This window comes from Quercus lobata, chromosome 12 (genome assembly GCF_001633185.2).
Source record: "Quercus lobata isolate SW786 chromosome 12, ValleyOak3.0 Primary Assembly, whole genome shotgun sequence".
Lineage (NCBI taxonomy): Eukaryota > Viridiplantae > Streptophyta > Magnoliopsida > Fagales > Fagaceae > Quercus > Quercus lobata.
In genome coordinates this window covers 41,506,344-41,529,956 of record NC_044915.1, presented here as the reverse complement: position 1 = coordinate 41,529,956, position 23,613 = coordinate 41,506,344, and the positions used below count along the sequence as shown (strand labels likewise).

Below are 23,613 nucleotides of genomic sequence, written 5' to 3'. Positions count from 1 at the left end.
TACTTTTCACAGCCAATTTCTTGATCAGAGAGCTACTGTCTTCTTCAATAAATCTTTGTGCCGTCCAATTGGTGTAACCGTCTGCTATAATTCATTCATCCCCTTGCTTCACACTGTTCAATTGTAAGTACCCTTCTTCTCACACTTAACTTCCACCCTTTTCAATTTTTTACTTAAATATTGCACACCTATCGCCTGTATAGACCTGTAGAGTCTTAGGGTTTTTATCTGTCATGTGTAGATGACCAATGTCTAGTGAGGCGTCGAGTGATCAATCGTGGGTCCACGAAGGAGCGGGCTATGATGAGGTGTTTCCGTCAGGTTAAGGTGACCCCCGCACCTTCAACAGTGAAATGGTTTCGTCAGCCAACTCTCCTTTTATGGGGGAGGATGAGGACCTAGATGTGGACGGGTCAGAGAGTGATTCCAGTGATGACTTAACTGGTACTGAACCCCCCACTAAACCCGTCATAGGCCCTGACCGGTTTAGGGAGTTTATTATGATTCCATTGTGGACAATTAATGACTTAAACTCTTCCATTAAGCAAACACACTTTAACACACTTAGAGGGAGAAATACCCTCTAAACATGAAAAGTGCTATTATAAAGGCCTGGTAGATGTTGGTGTGTATAAGCAGATGCTGAAAGCGGGCCTGAGATTTCCTCTTAGTGCCCTTCACCATCATCTTCTTTAGTACCTTGGACTATCTGTAACCCAAATCTCTCCAAAAGGTTGGAGAGTCTTCCTGGGTGCAAAAGTCCTATACGGGGTCATGTCTGACGAGGCATGGAGGATGACGACGGAAGAATTTTTTCATTGTTATCGTCCGTACGAGATAATCCAATCAAGGGGCATGTATAGTTTCAGTCCTAGGAGTCTGTTGCTTAGGTTAGTATGCAACACTCCGAATTCGAATAAAAACTGGAAGAGTCGTTATTTTTTCATTCAAGGGGACGATTGGATGTGTCATCCCGACGATCAGGAGTATATGCCTATGGACAAAACTTGGGGTATAATGCCCCCGTCTGGTATGTATTCGCCTGTCTCAGGTCTTTATTTACTCCTACTTATTTCATCTAATATTCTAACCATCTTTGTTTCCAGCTTAGGATCGTCCAGAAGTCACCCTTGAAGAGTGGAGCTTTTTGGAAAAAATCTTTACGACCACTAAGCTATTGGAGAGATTGTGGTCAATGTAAGTTCGTTGCCTAGTACTTGCCTTTTTTGTATTTTAGCAGCTTATTTTTTAACCCATCCATTTTTATGCAAAAATGGAAGATAGCAAGAGGAGAGCCTTCATCAAGCAGCAGGCTGTTGCTAGGAAGAAGTTGAAGGGTAGCCAACCCCCTAAGACGGGCTAGGCTAACCCGTCCACCAAGAGAAAACCGTCAGAGAAGGTGGACTGTCCACCCGAAAAACCAAAGGTTAGGTCGGGGTCAACTGTTGGTAAGACCCCTGCCATCAGTAAGTTGCCCCCTAAACCTAGTCTAGGTAAAGGGAAAGGGCTAATGAAGGACCAGGTTCCTGCCACCGAGGAGCGCCCCATCCTCCTCCGTGAAGACTCAAGCTATGCCCTCAATTAGCTCTTGTCCATTATCAAGGACGATGATTATTCAGACTTGGGTAATCACGCGACGGAGGCCATGGGGGAGATGGGCCTTTTTAGTTTGGCACAGGTACGTTGATCCGTCTACTTGTGTTTGCTTTGCTTTAATGTTGTCTTGTCTAAACTTTGTCCTTGGTTTCTGCAGGGGGTAGATATGATGAAGGGGTTGATGGACTGCTGTATTTCTCATAAGACGGTCCTGAGCTGTCTGAGGGAGAAGCTTGGTGCTAAGGAGACGGAGCTACAGGAGTTGCTGGCCTGGAAGAATGTCTAGGTTGGAAAACTTGACTTGACCAAATAGCTCCTGATGGAGTCGGAGGCTCAAGTTGAAGCACTAAAGAAAATTCTGAAGGATAAAGAGGGCGAGATTACGGAGGTGAATAATCAACTCCGTCAAGCAAAGGAGAACGCTATTAAGGAATATCACGACTCCGATGACCTCCTAAGGGAGCTCGTTGGCTCCTTTGCTAATGGCTTTGATGACTGCTTCCGGCAGGTCAAAGCCTCTTTTCTTGAATTGGACCTTTCCTGCATCTCAATTGATGCCGGAGGCCAGACTCCTACCCGTCCAGCTGATTTGGAAGGAACAGATGAGCTCTTCGTTGACAACGCAACTGTCAACCTTAAGGGTGATGGGGATGCCTTTCCTAGTGAACAAGAGAAACTCGTTGAGGATGGTACTTGTCAGTCTGAAGATGTACAGATCATGGAAGAGAAGAACGAAGACACCCCTACCGTTCAGTAGTAGTTTTCATTTTTTTTTCTTTTTTACTTAGCTTTTTGTTAAAGTGTAAAAATCTACTGGAAAAACAATATTTATGCTTAATTTATCCATCGCCTATTACTTGGCATGTAGACATTTCCCTTTATGGGCTTTTATAAATTTTTAATTTTATGCTTATCAATATAGATATTTGTGCATGATATCCATTTGTTTGGGATTTAGTATTTGCAAACCAACTCTTGGGACGCTTCTTGTAAACTTCAATAAATACAAGTCTTTTGGTTAGAATGATTTCGTCCATGTTGCAGACTAAGCGCTATAAATTAATCATTGAGCCTGTCCAATTCTTGGGTTTCATCCCTTCAGGGTTAGTCCATCCACTTCATGGACCTGATGGACTTATAGGTCATCCTTTAAGGGTGAAATGCGTCCACCTTGTGGACTTGTCATAAGCCATCTCTTAAGGATGAGACCTGTCCACTTTGTGGACTGGATAAACTCGAATTCGTCCACTTTATGGACTTATCATTAGCCATCCCTTAAGGATGGGACCCGTCCACTTTGTGGACTGGATAAACTTGAACCCGTCCACTTTATGGACTTATCATTAGCCATCTCTTAAGGATGGGACTCGTCCTCTTTGTGGATTGGGAAAACTTCAACCCGTCCATTTTATGGACTTATCATGAGCCATCCCTTAAGGATGAGACCCGTCCACTTTGTGGATTGGGTAAACTTGGGACATTATTTTGGGACGAACCCGTCTACTATATAGGGACTTATTAAACAGGAGTCATCCCTCTGGGAGGAACCCGTCCTTTTTATGGCTTAATGATCATGTAAAAATGTAGATAGCATACACATGGAAATTATGAATAACTCCTTATATTGTGATAAATATGCGTAGATAATTATTTAAAAAAATAAAAAGAAAATTGCCATTCTAGCTTAAAAGTGCTGTAAAAAATTAATTAAAAGAAAATAAACTGGAAATGAGGAGTGTCATTGTCCCTGCTACTGTCTACTGGTAGTACTTTTTTAGGTGCTATATATTCCATGGGTGATGCAGTCTTTGCCCGTCCAGTGTTTCTAGGTGGTAGGTCCCCTTCCTATGCCATGATGCGATTATGTATGGTCCTTTCCAATTAGGTCCAAGTTTCCACTAAGAGGTGTCTTTTGTGGCGCCCATCACCTTTCTTAAAACAAGATCTCCAACCTGGAAGTCTCTGTGTCTAACTTTGGAGTTGTAGTGCTTAGCCATGAGGTTCTAGTATCGTGCTAGTCTTTGCACGGCAGTTGCTCTGATCTCATCTATCAGATCAAGTTGTAGGCGCATAACTTTATCATTCCTACTCTCGTCATAGTTTTCCACTCTGTAGCTTGTGAGTCCTACTTCGGCCGGGATGACTGCCTCACTTCCATACGCCAAACGAAATGGTGTCTCTCTTGTAGGCATCCTTGCAATTGTCCTGTAAGCCCATAGGATGTTTGGTAATTCTTCAGGCCATATCCCCTTTGCCCCCTTGACCTGAGTCTTGATAATTTTGAGGAAGGATCAGTTTGTAACCTCAACTTGTCTGTTGGCTTGAGGGTGGGCACACGATGAGTAGTGATTCTTGATCCCTAGTTGTGAACAAAAGTTTCTGAATGCGTCATTGTCAAACTGCTTCTCGTTGTCTGAAACCAGTACTCTAGGTATACTGTACCTATAGATGATGTTTCTCTGGACAAAGTTTCACACATTCTTCTCTGTGATGGTAGCTAGAGCTTCAGTTTCTACCCATTTGGTGAAATAGTCTATACCGACCACCAGAAATTTTAGCTGTTGAATTGCTATTGGGAATGGACCCATGATGTCCAATCCCCAATGCGCGAAAGGCCATGGGGCCGTCAATGGAGTGAATTCTTCCGTTGGCTGCTAGATGAGGTTGGCAAATCTCTGGCACTTGTCACATGTTTTGATATAAGCAATGGCATCCTTCTGCATGGTAGGCCAATAGTATCCTGCTCAGATGAGTTTGTGCATTAATGACCGTGACCTAGAATGGTTTCCGCAGACTCCTTCATGGACTTCTCACATGACATAGTCTACCTCTTCGGAGATGAGACACCTCAAGTACAGTCTAGAGAAACCCTTTTTGTATAGAACATCTTTGATTAGGACAAAACATGCCACTTGAACCTTCAACCTCCTCGCTGCTTTTTTCTCGTCAGGCAAAACGCCGTCCTTTAAGTATGAGATTATTAGTGTCATCCAATAGTCCCCGAAATCTATTTCTTGTACATTGATGCCGTCTATTAATGGTGAGATTTGAACAAAGGATAGTACCTGACTAGGGACGAGCATGTACTTTGCTGACGCAGCTTTAGCAAGACGGTCAACGTTCTCATTCTCCTCCCTTGGTATTTGAACAAATTTTACTTGGAGGTCGCTTACCCTATTCTTCACTTACTCGAGGTACTTCTTCATTCATTCATTCTCGCAATCATAGTCACCATTAACTTGACTGGTCACTACCTGGGAATCGCAGTACATGACCATATTTGCAGCTCCTGTCGCCTTGGCGAGATCTAGCCCTTCTATCAAAGCTTCGTACTCCACCTCGTTATTAGTTGTAGGGAAATCTAGACGGACCATGCATTCAATTTTATCCCCTTCCGGGCTGTGGAGTACCACACCAGCTCCGCTTGCTTACTTATTGGAAGATCTGTCCGTGTGGACGCTCCATTGTGGGCTCATCTCTGCCCTCTGGCCTTCCACAAGAGTAAACTCTACGATGAAGTCAACGATCACTTGTCCCTTTATAACTGTACGGGACGATACTGTACATCGAACTTACTTAATTCAATATCCCACAACACCATCTGTTCGGCTGCCTCAGGGCTGCTCATGGTTTGTCGTAGAGGTTTGTCAGTTAGAACAATCACCATGTGCGCCTAAAAGTAGGGTTTGAGTTTGCGAGCTGCTGTCACCAGGGCAAAAGCTAGCTTCTCCGTTGGTGGGTACTTTTCTTCTGCACCTAGAGCGCTCGACTCGTGAAGTATACGGGCTTTTGAACTCCGTCCTCCTCTCTGACTAAAGTTGCACTAACAACAACTGGGGAAATGGCTAGGTATAGGAAAAACTCTTCTCTTGGTTTGGTCAGGCTTAGTAATGGCGAGGAAGAAAGATATCTCTTCAGTTCCTCAAATGCTTGTTGACACTCGGCTGTCCACTCAAAGGACTTCTTCAATGTGCAAAAGAAAGGCAAACACTTGTCTGTTGCTTTTGAGAAGAACTTGTTTAGTGCGGCTATCTTACCGTTCAGGCTTTGCACCTCTTTCACAGTCTTTGGCGGAGCTAGCTCTAGTATGGCCTGTATTTTTTCCAGGGCGACCTCAATACCCCTTTGGGATACCATGAACCCTAGGAATTTCCCTGTCGTCACTCCGAACGCACACTTGCTCGGATTTAACTTCATGTTATAAGACCTCAGGGTGTCAAAGGTCTCTTGAAGGTTGTTTAAGTGGTCATCCTCTCGTATGCTCTTTACCAACATGTCGTTCACTTAAACTTGCACATTCCTCCCAATCTGATGTGCAAACATTTTGTTCATTAGCCTTTGATACGTAGCGCCTGCGTTCTTGAGCCCGAACGACATCACTGTGTAACAAAAGAGGCCTTGGTTGGTGATGAATGAAGTCTTCTTTTGGTCGGCCTCATCCAGCTTGATCTGGTTGTAATTAGAGAACACGTCCATGAAACTTAGAAGTTGGTGTCTTGTTGTTGTGTCCACCAAGATGTCAATCCTCGGGAGAGGATAGTTGTCCTTGGGGCAGACCTTGTTTAAGCCTGTGAAATCCACACATATCCTCCATTTTCCGTTGGCTTTTTTGACCATCACCATGTTGGCTAACTAGTCAGGGTAGTACACTTCTCGTATGAAGTCTGCTTCCTGTAATTTGCTATGGCCTTGTCGCGCTCCTACGCGAACACACATTTTTTCTAGCATGTGGGAGAGAAAGAGGGTGACACATTTAACTTGTGGACTATGATGAATGGATCAATTCCAAGCATGTCCTTATGGCTCTAGGCGAACATGTCCTGGTTTTCCCTTAGAAATGTCGTCAGTGCTTGTCTGATTGGCAGGTTAGTCAGAGTGCCGATTCTCGTAATCCGTTCAGCTTTGAGTCGTCAAGGAGAACTTCTTCCAATCCTTCCACTGGTTCTGCCACCATTCACTGCTCCTCTATACACATAGAGTGCAAATGATCGTCCATTTCCAGCATAGCAATGTAGCAATCATGCGCCGCTACTTGATTTCCTCATACCTCTCCTACTCCATACTCTATTGGGAACTTGATTATCAAATGGTAAGTTGAAGTTACGGCCTTCCATGAATTCAAAGTAGGACGACCTAATATGGCATTGTAAGCGGATGAATAGTCTACAACCAAGAATGTGACATCCCTAGTGATCTGCTATGGGTAATCTCCTACTGTTATGGAAAAAGTGACTACTTCTAAGGGGTGTACCCTTGTTCCTTTGAATCAAACAAGTGGTGCGTTAATAGGAATTAGCCGTTCCCTATCAATCTTCATCTGCTGGAATGCTGGGTAGTAGAGGATGTCGATAAAGCTCTTATTATCCACAAGGACTCAATGCGTGTTGTGGTCCCCCACCTGAATGCTAACTACAAGTGCATCAACGTGTGGGTGGTGGAGACGCCTGGCATCTTCCTCTGTAAACCCAATGACAGGGTTGTCGATCTGTGCCATCTTTGGGACGAATCCTATTAATTGGACATTTTGAACCATCCGTAGGTAGGCTTTGCCTGCCTTCTTGGACGAGCCAGATGCTGTGGTTCCCCCTACGATCATCCTTATGTCTCCTAATGGGGGTCTGGGATGCTCATTTTCTCTCCGGGTAGGTGGTTCTTAGGGCTAGTTCGTCCTTTCCTTACCAATGAACTTTTGCAACTTCCCTTACCTAATAACAGCTTTTATTTGCTGCTTTAAGTCATAGCAGTCAAATGTGTCATGACCGTGGTCACGGTGGAAACGACTGTACTTATCTCTAGACCTCTTGCTAGGGTCTCCCTTCAGTTTGCCAAGGAACGTCAGGGCTCCTTTATCCTTGATCTACATCAGGACTTGATCAATCAGGATGTTCAGCAGGGTGAAGCTTGCGAACCTTCTGGTGGAAGGCTTAAAGCATCTATCTTCCCTTTTATCTCTTGTTCTTGCTATCTTCCGCCCCGTGTCCTGTTGTGGTTCCTCATGTCTTTCTTTCTTCTTGGGCTTCTCTTTGCGAGCCAGCAGTGCATCTTCTGTGTTCATGTACTTAGTAACCTTGTAGAGTACATTCGACATAGTCTTTGGGTCGTTTTTGTGTAAGGAAAATAGAAACTTACCTTTCCGTAGCCCATTTGTAAATGCGGCCACAATTATCTTGTGGTCAGTTTCATCGATTGAGAGTGTCTCCTTGTTAAAGCGGGCTATGTACGATCTCAGCGTCTCATCCTCCCGTTGCTTAATGCTCATCAGGCATGCAGTGGACTTCTTATACATGTGCCCCTCGATAAAGTGTGAGGCAAACTAGGTACTCAACTCCTTAAAGGTACCAATGGAGTTGGACGTCAACCTGCTGAACTAAACCCTTACGAGGCCCTTCAGCGTAGTGGGGAAGGTCCTACACATGATCTTGTCCACCACTCCTTGTAGGTGCATCAGTGTCTTGAAAAACTCCAGGTAATCCAGTGGATCTTTAAATCCATCGTAGCTCTCCACCTGAGGCATATGGAACTTCGATGAAAAAGGGAAAGATGTGATAGATGCGGTGAATGGTGAATTAGTTCGATGGACCAAGTCATCAAGGTCGCTAGATACTCATCCTCTGAGGGCGTTCATCATGAAGTCCATTCGTTCTTTTGTCATCTGCATCTCCGCAACCATATAATGTGGAATTGTATTTACGGGATCCTTTTTATATAGCGATTTTATTGATTAAGGTTAATCGTGAGGCGCAAGGTATTACTTTTTGAAGTTTCTTGAGGACTACTTAAATCATAGAGATGCCATGTGACCTTATCATCATCCACTTTGTATCCGTTGGCTTTCTGATCCGTCTGCCATGTTGGGTCCATCCTCTTGTGTACACGCCTCCGTCTTCTTCCCTCATCTTGATCACGAGCCAAAGTACCGTCGCTCGTGGCTGGTTTCGTAGAATGAGACCGTCTACCTCCATTTTACCCTCTTCAAAAACCATATTTGAAAATATTTGTGTGAATGTATGAAAAAAAAAAAAATTACTTTTTTTTTTTCCCAATTATTGAAATCTTTCTAATGAAGATATCAAGCTTAAATGTTATATTTTATTTAGAAGTTAAGTAACTAGTTTGACCTGTGTATATACTTAATCAAAGTAATATTTTGTTATTATGAATCACTGATTTTTTTTAATGTATATTATGTTTTTCAAATAAGTTATAATTGTGAGTTACAATTAAATTAATTGATAAAATTACTTCAATTCTTCTCAAAAAAGAGATATAAGATTCAAATCTTGCCTATACTAAAAACCAATTTGTATCTTGGTCTGATGATAAAGTGCAATTACAATATAGCAAATACTATAAGTTAAAATTCTATTGAATCTATTAAAAAAAAAAAGTTATAAACATTATTGAAATATACTGAAAATGTACAACCATACATGTACATTGAATATACCCAAGGAGTGAGCATTTTTAGTCTCTACCATGATATGACCAATGCTTGAAAAATCTTGCTCCTGCTGCTGCAATTGTCTTTTCATTTTTGTTGAGAATCCAACTCTATGATGACATCTCCGATTCCTACATCCATATATTGCAAACACAATGGCTTGCACTACTGCTTGCATGGGCCTTTGCTGCTACCAAATCTGTGACCAAACTCTCAGAATAGCTCGCACCTGCAATAAAATCTCTATTCTCCCTATCTTATCTCTAATAGTGACTCCAATTTGGATGCATTTGTTAATCATTCGACATGGTTACGTTGTAATTCATTTTGTACAGATATATATACCTGTGCATGATGGGGGTGGAGTCCAGACCCAACACCTTGTTTCTATATATATATATATATATATATTCCTGTGCATGGTGGGGGTGGAGTCCAGAGCCAATACCTTGTTTCTACCTTAGTAATATGGTGGTGCTGCCTTATTAATCTTGACTCTTGAGGGAACTGAGAATTTCCTCTAGAGAGTGTTGTATTGTCACCAAGACATTGTTTGTTGTTGCAACTGTAGCAATTCGTGAGTCTTGCGGGGATTCAAAATATGCCAGGTATATCTGTCTTTACTCTTTTGAGGTAGGGGTAGAATCTTTCCTTTTTAGTTAAAGAAGTTTTCATCCCTACTTTGTCAACATAATCCATTTCATTTTTATGATATAATCGGAAATCCCAATAGCGTAGGGGATGAATTTGTAACTTTTAGATTTAGGACACATTTTTCAAGTCCATTAAACCTACCATCTAGACAGTTCCTAAAAGATATCTTATCAAAATATCGCTTTTTGGGGGTGGGGTAGGGTGTTTCAAAGTATTGTATTTTGTCTAAATCAATTGAAAGTAAAATATATAATAACATCTGCACCTAAATTAACATATGAAAATTGAAATCAATATTCAGGCTGTATCAATGTAACATAAACAAGGGAAAAAAAAAAAAAGAACTAGTGGTTTCTTAATATATTTCAACTTAATCATTTGACATATGGTAAAGTGAAACTTAAGTGAAACTTAAGGATATGTTTGGTAACGGTTTTTGTTTTCAATTTTCAAAAAATTGTTTTTGGAAGTATAAAGAAAAAATAATTTTCTTATATTTTTGAAATAAAAAACATGTTTGGTTAGTTAAAATTAAAAAAAAAAAATAGTTTTTTGAAGAAAAAAAATAGAAAATACTAAAATATATTGTTACTAGGATTTGAATTCTAATGCTAATTTATTAAATGAGACAGATTTATTTAATCAAATGCATGTTTTCATTGACTTTTGAAAACTAAAAACTAAAAACAACCTTTTGCATGTTTTCAGTTTTCTTCACAAACAATTTTCTTATATTTTTGAAATAAAAAACATGTTTGGTTAGTTGAAATTAAAAAAAAATAGTTTTTTGATGAAAAAATAAAAAATACTAAAATATGTTGTTACTAGAATTTGAATTCTAATGCTAACTCCTTAAATGAGACAGATTCATTTAATCAAATGCGTGTTTTCATTGACTTTTGAAAACTAAAAACTGAAAACAACATTTTACATGTTTTCAGTTTTCTTCACAAACTAAGTTTTGAGAACAGTTTTTGTTTTCTGTCCATTTTGGATTACCAAACAAGTTTTTTAGTTTCAAAAATAGAAAATTGTTTTTGAAAACAAAAAATAAGGGGAAAAAACAGTTATCAAACATGCCCTAATATTCTTTTGAATCAATAAAATCATCTATTATTATTTTTTTCCTAAATACTACTACAATTTTTCTTTCAATGTACAAAATCAATCTATCTGTAAGAAAATCTTCTTCCACTTTGTTACAATATTCATGGTTGAAAAAGGCAAATATTGTAGTTAGTTTTCTTGTTTGTACTTGGCCAGAGCACTGTTCCATAATTTTTTTTTCTTCCTACTCTAAAACTCCCAGATCCTCTCCTGCTTCAACTTTGTGATGAAATTATGCTTCATCATGGGCTGTGCCTGCCCCCGTATCTTGCTGCTCATAACCAGATTCCATATTGGAGTTTCCTTTGCTTCACTGACTGACAAAACAATCTGTCACCATGATAAATGATACCATGCCAATGGCTAGAAGTTGGTAGTCTCTCATATTCAAAATTAACTTGAAGACCACTTGCACCATGGGGTGACACAAGACATCTCTTAAGCATAAGTCTTGTAATATTTGTTAGGCTCTTTATGTTTGGTTAATTTTGTGGGCGTCAAAAACAAACACTGTACTAGATTCCAATGACTATGTAGATGACTTAATTATATAAACTACAGGATAAGACTTCCACAATGGGAGATCCAAACAACTAATTAGAAAGTGATGAGGAACAAGAAGACTATTTATTGATATGCAAACTGTTTTCCTGAGGTACAAAGAGTTGGGTTGAAAGCTAAAAGCTCTTATATCTACTCAACTATTAGAGTTTTCTCTCTCTTGTTCTTCCCTAAGTATTATCTCTCAATTTTTCTTAACTCCCCTTTCATGTTGCACCTCCCTTTTATAGGCACCTTTCCCTTTCTTCTCTCTTTAGCTGACCTAATTCCAGCTAGATTCAAGGGATACTTGTCCAATCACCCCTTTGTTATGCCATCCTTTCATCATGAAATAGGACTTTTGGAGGTGTCTCCACTGTTCAGGCTAGTCTATAAGCATTTAATACGAAAGAGATTAGATAGAAAACATCTCATTAATGCGGAGGTGACTGCCTCTGTGATCCTTATCCTTTCGTGGCATTTCCCAAGGCGAGTTTAGTGACGATAGCATCTCCGATATAAAGGGACTCGGTTACTAATGGTCCCTTACGCACCTACTATAGGAAAAGCATTGTTTACTACCTCGGATCTCCCCAGGATCTATTATGGGGAGTTATCTTTTACTCCTCAAGCTTCTTCAACCCTATCCATACATAGGCGGACCCACTAAGGGGTTGAGGGGGGCCATCCCAACCCCCCCCCCCCCAATTTTTTTTGAAAAATTTAAATAGTATATAGGATGAACAAAAAATCCCCGATTCACCAATATCATGATTCAATAATTCATAACCAAAAAAATCTCATAGAAAAAAAAAAAAATTCTCTTATGGAGGTTACAACAATTTATATGACTTTTTAAATTGATTTATAAATTAAGGGAAAATGAATTACAATATTTATATTTTTTTCAAAAGATAAAATGCCAAAATTCTTTTAGAAGCCAATATTGATAACTTAGCATTGCCAACTCTTAATATTGATATCTCAATTTTTTAAAATTCTCAAACAAAGTTTTGAAAAACTTCATTAGTGTGATTTTCAATTGCATCCAAAAGTAGGAGATTATCATATTGGTGAGTTGGTATATATGATAAAATCAACATATTAATTCCAATTACCCAAAATTTGGAGATCAAAAGTCCTCTTCTTTTTTTCTTCTTCTTCGAAAAATGTTAGAATATCATGTTGTAACTTTCAACTTTTTTGGTTCATATTATATCATTCTTGACTTAAATATTTAGGTAATAAAGTGCAATTTTTTGTCTAGCATGATTTTTTTTTAATAAACCATGTTACATGAAATTTTTTGGTTCATGCTTTTGCCCTCTAGGTTCAAATCCTAGTTCCGTCCTTGTATCCATATATTTGGGTCGGGCCCATCTTTTAAGACATGATATGCTAGACTATTGGCTCTCGGCTCGAGCTCAAGTTCATCCTCCCACAAATTTCATTACAAATTCATTTGTAGTTGTCGAATTTTGATATTGTAATGTAATATGTGGTAATGAAGGTTGAATATTGAAACGTCTATCCACTATGCAAGAAAGAAAAGCTTAATTATGTGAAGGTCATACATACTCAATCATGTAAAATCAAATAAAAACTCTTGTTGGAGTCTCGATCAACCGAAACTCTTACAAAAATTATGTTTTTTTCTCCAAAATTCGATTTTGTAACCATCTCTAACCCAAATCATACTTATATAAAAACCCTATGTCACCCCTAATATTGTGAGAAGATAGAAGGTTACTAAAAAAAAAAAAGAAAACCCTATTGGGAGCATTGATTCTTTGTCTTCCAACCCTCTCCCGGCCCTTTGATAATCTTTTAGAGGAGATTTTCACTCAAACACTAAGATGACACAAAGATGACAAAAATTTCCAGTGACCTTAGAGTAACTAAGAGATGGGTTTTGCGATTGACGATCCACTTGCAACATTGGATCACTATGAAGATGATTGACTTGCAATAAGATCGGGGAGCTTAGATACAATATTTTCTATTACATGTGTTGGGTTTGGTGTCTTGTAAGTTAGCTTGTCTCGTAACTTTTTTATAGTAAATTTGACGAGCATGGGTTAGGACCTAGAGTGTTTTTCCTTATTAGGTTTTCACTTCATAAACAATTTCCCCGTCTCATGCGTGTGGTTGTTCATGTAGTTGACTACTACCTTATCCATATCACATTTGTAATTAATTAATTAAATCCTTAGACTATTAATTACATATTTAGTCAAATTGGTAGTAAGCGCCGTACTTTAGGGTCTAAACATGTTATTTTCAGTTGGAACCAAAGCTAAGTTTCATGTTGTTAAGTTAAAGCCTAAAGGGTCGTTTAGGTAGAGTAATCCCAACTTTGCCAGAATTTTCTACTGTTTCCTTTTTTTCTTTATTTTTACCCTGATTACAATTGGTTGTGGGATGGTGACGCTCCCCATAGCATAAGACAGGGCATATCCCATTAGTCCATTACTCGATAGTGACTCCCACACCCACAGGCCACAACCTTATCACCTTAGTCGACTCCATGTTAATATCAGATTGATGAGCAACACATATATAATCAGTAGTGCTTCTTTGTTGTTTCCTTAAATGCTATTTTTTCTTTTGAGCATTAGGGTTTATCTTTCTTTTTTTAAATGAGATTTATCTTTCCTCATGCTTATTGGCATTCTAGAAAAAGAAAATATACCAACACACATCTTGGCAAAACATGTCAAAGATATAGTTAATATGGACAATTCTGTAACATGGATAGAGAAAAATTCATCGCTAATTAAGTTTGTTATTACTCATGGTATTCTGAATTTATCTTTTTCTTAATAAAATTATAATCTTTCAAAAAAATTCCAAAAAAAATGAGAAATGGACTCACTCAAAAAAATAAAATAAAATATGTAGTAGTACAACTTTCGAAACATACTACATTAGAGGTTGTTATTGTATAGTCCTAAACTATACTCCCTTTTCACAGATAGATGAGTTTTACCTACCATGAGGTCCACCCTATATGAGAGAGAGAATATTGTCGGGGACCATACAATTTTCCCCACACTAGACACTTTACTTGACTATCCTTCCCTATCCTTCCCTATAGATAGACAATGGGTGGCAACGGCATCAGTTATAGGTCATAGGTGGTGCATATTAGCCCTTGACATACTTCTAGTATGTTTTAAGTGAAAGTTTAGATTATAGTCTCCCTACTTTCTTTTTCAACCTATAAAAGCTTTCTGCTTTTCACAAAAAAAGTGGTACAGTGCATAGATGTCGGATTGGAAGTAGTATTTATTTGTTTTTTTTTTTTTTTTTTAATTCAAGGTAGATTGGAGATAGTCAAAATTGGTATGTCATTGCTGACATGGTTGGTGTGAAAATCTGGTAACACCGCAAAAGCAAGGGGTGCACGACCGGCGAAGAAGCCGACCTATGGTCAATATCGTTGTCTCTTCACTCAGACAACGACACGTTACGACTGAAACTGATAACGACTGTCGGCATCCCTAACTCAGGCCACGTGTGTCGATATGATTATGTTTAACTAATTCTTATCAGCGTTATGTCTCGCTCTAACAGCAGATTAGCTTTTTTTTTTGGAGAATCAACAGCAGATTAGCTTAACTCTGCAGTACTTAAAATGACATTTTGTCTTTGTTTATTACCACACAATATTTTCTTTCAAGCTCATCCTTATTTAATTGGTTTATCTAATCATAGGTCATTACACGGTTTACAAGAATTTGGAAGTTTGTTATCCAAATTCTAGCTGTATTGGGATGGGATTGGATTGGAATGACTGTGACTTCCGCAACCAAGTAGTCGGCTTTAAATTTGGAAGTTTGTGATCCAAATTTTGTTTAATTGACCTTTTTTTGATTGGTTTTAAGTTTTAACTAAAATTTAATTAAAATATTGTATATAAATTAATAAACTTAAAAAAAAAAAAAAAAAAAAAGCTAATCAATGTCAAACAAACTTAGCTAATTAATGTCAAACAAATTTTTAAGTTGGTGAATTAATGACAGTTTACAATTCTTCATGCCACATAAATGATAAAATTGAAATTAATGTGTCATTAATTGTAGTAATCGTCTCACACTCTATTGAGTATTTGTATTGTAATTATATAAATAAATAAGCATGATTAGATCCTTAGGATTGTAATAAATAAAGATTACAAGAGCTCAAAAATATGAATAGTTATAAGGGTAATGTTACACACATTTTGTATTTTAATAAACTGAAAAATTCATGTTTTAAATTTTAAAAATATAAATGTGTGTAACATGCTATGTACAATTAGACACGTAGCATAATTAAATGGGCTACTTGATTTGATCTGTAGTGTAAATAGTGATCAAAAATATATTTCATCAAAATTCTTTTTTCGTTCTTTTTTCTTTGGAGGGGGGGGGGGGGTGTTAAAAATCAAGATTCTTCCATCGATAATGATTGTAAAGAATGACTCAATTTATAATCTGTAATTATTGTATAATTGTTAATTTGTTATGGGGCCTTGGATATTATAGCTAGGCAAAGCGACAAAATTTGTGTCTACTTCGTAATAATGGAAAAATTAGCTAAGTAGGCCTTTGATTTGACTCTAAAGAAAGAAAATGATTGTTTTTTTTTTTTTTAACAGAAAGAAAATGATTGTTATTAGTACCATTTGTTCCAGTTATATTATAATATTTTTCTATGCTTGTTGGTGGATGCATATATGAAAAAAACTTAGGCCGCAAGCTGTTTATGTACCGCTCGATTCGATTCATGAAAAAAAAAATTTATATTTGTTTTTTTAGTAAACAAGTCAAGCACACGCCTAAGTTTAGAATTAATTATTCAATGAGCCAACAAGCTACATATCATAATGATATGTTCGTAAATAAACTTGTGAACATGAGGCTCAATTTAACTAAACATAATATTATACTTTTATATGTATACTTGTTTAAAAATATATTTATATAAACTTGAAATTGAATTGTATAAGTTTGTAAATAGATTAATATAATATAAAATTATTATTTTTAGTTTATTGATAATATAATTAGTCAATTCATGGTAAAATTTAAAGATTTGTGAACACAAAAATTTTTAGTCATAATTTTTATATATACTAGAAAAAAAATAAGTTAGTCAAGTGGTTCATGAACAAGTTCAAGTTCTTTCAATAATAAAATGAATCTAGCTTCAACGTGTATTTTTGTTTGACAATTAACTCAAACTCAGCTCATATTTGAAATAAAATTAAATGAATAACCCTAAACTTATAATTCTCAGCTCCACTCATTTACAACGGTAGAAAAAATCTGCAAGAAAGTACCCACAGCAAGGCTTTAAATTTAAAAAGAAAAGAAAAAACTAAAATTAAATAAACGAGTTCCTTTCTTCCCCAAAACACCCTTGGTCCCCCTCTGGTCGGTGCCGCATATGACACAAAATATCTAAAAACATAGACATTCATCGCGATATGTCTATAGTTTTCTCTTACGAAAAAAGAAGAAGAAGAGATATGTCTATAGTTTTCATGCAGTTTTTGAGCCATATGTATCATCTAAAAAATCGTGTGATCGATGATGACTGTATGAGACCAACTCCTATGCCAAGTCTTGACAAAATAATTTATTACATAACTTCAAAAGGGAAAAAGTTATGGGTATATATTTTTATTGCCGACTTAACAAAGAATTACAAAAATGTCCAAATCATGATAGTCTTCTTTTTCATTCTGGTGGAAGAACTTGTGAGTGGCACATTAAATTAGTATTCTGAGTCGGAAAGGTAGAGTCACATTGATAAATTGTCCACAAAGGGGATCGATTTTATTTGTCATGATTTATGGGGACAAGCTATCTTCTGCTCATGATTGTACAAGTGGCACAATTTTAATTTTAAAGTTTGTTAGCTTGTTCAATCATGGAGATAAATGAAAGAGAAAGAAATAGAGTCACCAGAGTGCACTTGGATAGGGAGAGAAGAAAATGGAAAAGGGGAAGAGAAAGAGAACCTGACGATGAGGAGCTATATCTACCAAGTCTTTTTTTTACTTGGAATATATATATATATATAAGATACAGTCTAGAAGTTCGATATCCATACTAGTCTAAATGCTAAGCAAACAAGGACCTCACAACCAACTTTGTTTATTATATATGCCACTAACATAACATACCATATTTGATGGGTAAATATTTAGAAGATCATCTCAAAATGGCATTGTCACTTTTTATCCTTCACACAATAATTCTACTAAGTGGATACCCTCCCGACTTATTATTATTATTATTTATGTTTTTTCTTCTTATGTTAAGTACATTAAAATAATTATTATGAACGCTTTAATTTTTTTATTAAAAAAAACCACTTTGACATGAAATTATATTACCAAGATTTTCTATAAAATTAAAATATTTTTATTATTTATTTAATAAATAAAATTAGGACTTACTTGACGTTTGCTCTATATGTCTCAATATTATAAGTATCATAAGTTACACAACCTAATTCTATCATGTAAGTTTTATTAGTACATTAAAATTATTTCTCTAATTTATTTTAAGTGAAACTCTATTATTGAAATTAAAAAAAAAAAATTATCTTAGCAAAAAAAATGTATTAAAAATTTCAAGAAACTGAATAGAAATTTCATCATTTATTTAAATATTTTATGGTCTAGTATAATATTTTATTTTTTGATAAAATTTGTCCTTACACGATGTTAATTGATGAGGTAACTTAAAGTAATTTTTGTTTCTCTTTTTAAAGTTTTAATGTAAATTAGTTGAGGGAGAAGAAGATTGTTTTTTTTTTTTTAATAAATATTTTTTTTATTTTCTCTTTCCTAGTGGAATTATGATTTATTTTATTTTTCAAGACGAATTGAGATCCTTTTCTTAGATGAATTAAGATTTTATTTTATTTTACTTTTTCTAGTTTAATTATTTTTCCCTTCTTTAATAGAAATATGTTTATTTTTTTTTTCCTAAAAAGAGTAAGATAAATTCTCTTCTTATAAATACTCTTTACGGGGAGATAGTTTATTACTACAATAAAAGATTGTTTAAGAGGTTTTCTTTATTATTTTGCATCGTTTACATTTTATTATTCATTTTAATTATAATAATGAAATATTTTCTTTAGAATACTGCACGTGTATAATAAAAGTTTGAATTAAAACGTTTTTGTTTTTTCTTTTTAAAGAGGAGAGCGCATTTTTACTGGCCATTCATTTTTATAAAAAAAATTATTAAATGTATTTTTAAAGAGATTAGTAGATTTTTTTTAACCCTCGTTAGTGATATTGATAATTTGATATCCATACGTACTATTGTTGCTGCTTCTTCAACTAATAGGACTAGGACCCTATATAATACTAACCAACCAGGCAAACAAGGAAGCATTATGTCTCGTTAACTTAAATAGGGGTGAGAAAACAATTAGAGGCTCAGGGGGCAGGACAATTAATTATCCCATCACTTTCAATTTCTGACATGTTGAATAAGCAACGTGGCTAAAATACCTTGTTGTCTTTGGAAAGATGATGGTACAGGTACAGAACTAGGGACCAACTGTTTCTAATTGGTCCATAGCTGTAAATAATTTCCATGTTTTAAAAATGTAAAACAATGTAAAAAGATTTAGTAAGGTGACTCAGTGGGGTTGGTTAAATAGTTGGGCACTCAATTCTAAAGTTATTGTCTCAAATGGAGGTGAAAGAATCTGAGTTCGAATCCCAACACTTTGGAAAAATTCCTTAAACCAACAATTTATCTTTGTTCACCTGTCGTAATAGTGATTAGTCTTTTCGTTGAAAGCTTTGGAAATACACTAGGTCTAAGTCCTAAAAGAAAAAAAAAAAGATTCAGTAAGGTAGAAGCGACAGGATGAGTTGTAAACCCAAACATTCAAGGATTGACCTCCAGCTGAGAATTTTCAGTCTCAACTGATATATGTATGAGTTTGTGCAGATGGCTCATTCATTTTGGGTTAACTAGACATGCATGGATTCAAATAGTCCTGTCTTGATGAGTTTCATACTTTCACGTCATTTAAAAATAAAAATAAAAATCTACAATTCCCACTAAAGTTCCCTTTTTTTTTATTTTTAAGTAAAGTCAAATAATGCTTACAAATTGATTCAAATAATCATTAATTAACTTTTTGAAGTCTATTAATCACATTTATTATCATATTAGTTTATAAACATTTTGTGGTAAAATTTCTATGGAAATTTTTTTGGAGGAATCTTCTCCAATCCATTGCATGGTTACTCAAAAAAACGACTAAAAATATATGTAGATAGTTTTGTCAATCATCACACATTTAAGGAACTTTCTTCCCAATAAGTTTGAAATAGAATCTTTTTCTATTTGTAATAACTTTGAAATTTTCCTTTTATTTATTATTTTTTTTGGGGGTGATAATTCTCTTAGGGTCCCAAAAAAAGGGGGAAAAAAACAGAGTTAAGCTATAATTGCAGGAAGAAGAATCTATTTCTGTCTTGACCTGAAGGATTATAGGCCCGTTAGCTGCAGTCTGGGCTTGAATTCGTGGACCTAATAAAAGGATTTCCCATCATAACACTGTGACCTCTGATGATGTCCAAGTCCATGATCGATCCAGCTTAATGGACCCATATACGGATTCTAAGACAAAAAATGAGACAAAAACCTAATTACACATAATTTGTCGGCATGCAAAATTTCCAAAATGGTTTCATAATTATATATAGTTTCACTTTCACTTAAGGACTCGGAGAGGTCTGCTTCAAATAATAGAGACTTGTCTTCCATTGCTGTTTTAGGTTAAATAGTTTTTTTTTTTTTTTTTTGAAAGACAAGTCTCTATTATTTGAAGCAGACCTCTCCGAGTCCGACTACGGTCTCTCTTTTGTGGGTCCCTCACCCTGGTCTCAAAACTCAACAGGATCGTCGGCCTAGATATCCTGATGGTCCTTGCCGGCCAACCACGTGCTGACACGTGTAACAATCATGGTGTAGTTGTTTTCAGTCAGATCATAATATATATCATATATAAAATTCACACAAAACATACACAGAGACTAGAATTTGGACACGTCCTACTGTCCCTATTTGTACGTTGTACGTGGTTCGAAAGAAAGAGGAAAAAAAAAAAAAAAAAGGGAGTGGTGGACTGACTTTTTGCGGCGGTGGTCGTCGCCGGACATTGGTGTGGTCTCGTCTGAGTTGTTTTGTCAGCGACAGATGCTTGTGGTTTAGGGACTGGACGCACGTGCCTGACCATTGCCATGCACAAGTCCATGACACGTGCTTGATTCTTGAAAAAAAGCAAGGCCTGCCAAAAACACACAGTACCTAATAATGGACTTGTACGATTGATTATATACAATCGTCGTATGTTTGTGGCTGAAGTACTGTCATATTAATGCCTAAGTCTTTTTGAAAAAACACAAAATTGTACGTATTTAAAAATTAAATAAAGTAATATATGTCTATATGATTTAGCAAGAAGGAATAAATAAAAAGTACTGTCCATACGATACGAAGTGCTGAGTCTTTCCTTCAATTTTTTTTAGCAAGAAAAATAGGGACTTCCTAGTTGTGTCGTCATGCATAGCTCGTACTTCATTATACATTGTAACTTGAGCTTATTGGTAACCTCATGAGTACATAGAGGCCAACGCATAACAGGAAATGTCATTAGCCGACATCATTGCCACAGTTCCCACATGCGAATGAAATGAACATAGGTGTACCTAGTAATGTGTAGCACTGTTAGAAAAGTGATTTAAAAAGATTCTTTCAAGACTTTTTAGTAGAAATTGTCGATCGCAAAGTTAAAAATGACTTTTAAATTAAAGTTACCTAAAGCAATTTTGATCAGGAACTGTCCCCATCTCTCTCTCTCTTTTGCTTTCAATTTTTGAGGAAATCAGAAAAGTTGAATGTTCCCATTCTTCTTTGGTTTAATACAATCTTATTCAGCCAACAAGAATATTAATATAATAACAAGAAAGAATTATTTGATTCGAGTTAAATACGATAGAAAAAGTAAAAAGAAGCGGAAAAAAAAAAAAACATGTAATTGACCGTCATCGATTGATAAGGACCATAGAATCAACTCAAATTTAATTAAGATTAGACTTAGAATGATTAAATTACAAATTACCTCTTCTAACGTTGAACTTATTTCAATTCAATTTTTAAAAGGTTCATTTATATATATATTTTTTTTAAATTCTTTTTTATATAGTCATTCCATCCAATCTACACCATGAAGTTGATCTTTTCAAAATGACTTTGTTTTGGAAAGTAAAAAGAATAATAAAACTAACGACGAGATTGAATTGAATTAGACAAAAAAAAAAAAAAAATTTAAATTGAAAAAAAAAAAAAAAAAAGTTAAAATGCTAAAGTGAAGGGGGGAACTGAAAAATCTGAATTGAAAAAATTAAGAGTTCAATTTGTAAATTAATTCAAAGCTTAAGGTACATTGAGTTTGAATTATAGTTGATGTAATTGATCAGCCTTCATGATTTTCCGTATACTAGTACAAAGTAATACGACACAACGAACTCAATGAGAACATTATGTGGGTAAAAAACACCACCAAGTACTATGTATATAACTCGTTCCATGTGATAGACCTTTTCTACTTCAGATAAAATTTTTATCTGATGGCCTTAATTTTCCAGCATATCATTTCCAAACAAATACGGTAGTCAAACAGTTGCCAGTTCAAAGTCCTCCATTAAATAAGGTTCTAAACACAAACAAAGCTTCACCCGAAACCACGAACAGTACTAGATCTCGTATCCTGCTAACGCTTTGTTTTGTTTTTCAGGGGAAAAAGGATGAAAGATAGAATTACCCTAGCTAGTTAGTTCTGCATTCAAAGACTGATATTGACATACCTCTTTGTCGGGTAGATCGAGCTTTAATTAGGTCTGTGCACAATCACAAAAAGGAAAACTTTTGCAAGAAAGACTACGTAGCCATTCATTTCAAAACGTCTTGTAGTAGCTTTCTTTCCCTTGATGCACAAACCTCTAATTTGTGACTAACTCCTTTGCACAAATCCTAGTACGTGACTAACTCCACAGCAACCCTTTGATTGTTGTAGTTGATTTGCAACAGTTTCACATAGAAACACCAATAAGATTTTCAATGTTGATCCTAGAGAATTTGCTTGGTTATAGAATCCAAAGGCGTACAAGAAATGCAACAAGAACTCTTTCTTCTATAGGAGGAGGTTAAGTTTTCAAAAAGAAAACCTTATGAAACTTTTTAGAATTGGGTGAAATAGAAAAAACTTGGTTACAAAACCCTAGTTGCATAAACGAAGTATTTCTCTCTCTGAAAAACCCTCTAATAGATGGCTTATGATGTCCTTTAAATACCAGTTTAAACAGATTTTAATTTGGATTTCAAACGAATAAGTTATGAGCTTTTTCGCGTTGTTAATTTTTGCCAATCCACAAAACTCGATCTATCGAGACTTCTATCAAGAACGAAATCTCGATCTATCGAGCTGCTATCGAGGAGACAATGAGTTTCAACTTCTATCGAGCTGCTATCAAGAGGTGTCGAGAATTCTATTGAGGTACATACTGAAAATGTGTTTTTCTTGAGTGAACTTTGTGTCTTCAACTTGGTTTTCAATTACAATTTTTAAACATATCAAAACTCAATAAAAGACACATAATTTAGCATGGTTAACAATACTAAAACACATGATCCTAACAGTGTTGTCTAGCTAAGATCTTGCTTTCTTGGTTTTTAGTGGTGGACTCAAAAATTGTGCATGGTGTAATTCCTCTCTGTCAATGCGTGCATCTTGTGTGTGTTAAATTTCAGGGAAAAACCCTTTGCATGATGGGAGAAAATGTAACTGACAAAGTTCATCAGTGCGGTACATTGCCATTCCATAGCTTTTATGGGTTTTGCCCTGAAATTTAACACACACAAGATGCACGCACTGACAGAGAGGAACTACACCATGCGTTTCAGGGCAAAACCCATAAAAGCTATGGAATGGCAATGTACCGCATTGATGAACTTTGTCAGTTACATTTTCTCCCATCATGCAAATGCCAATAAGCTTTCTGTCGGATAGGGCTACACGGAGCTAGACAGTCAAATTCGATCCCATGTGAATGACAGTTGACCCTAGCCACAGAGAGAAACCATGGCTATGACAAGTACATGTTAGGACCGTGCGTGAGCTGGACCGTTTTAACAACACTACTGGCTACTGCAAATCATATCATTGCACATACAAAATGACATTTT

At 36.1% G+C, this 23,613-nt stretch overlaps 1 protein-coding gene across 1 annotated transcript; it reads right to left on the bottom strand.

The window, feature by feature from the left end:
- Positions 1 to 7,453: 7,453 nt before the first annotated feature.
- Positions 7,454 to 7,882, bottom strand: LOC115970664. Its single transcript, XM_031090257.1, has one exon. It carries the CDS (start codon positions 7,880 to 7,882, stop codon positions 7,454 to 7,456), a length of 429 nt encoding a protein of 142 aa, XP_030946117.1.
- Between the last annotated feature and the right edge of the window lie 15,731 nt (positions 7,883 to 23,613).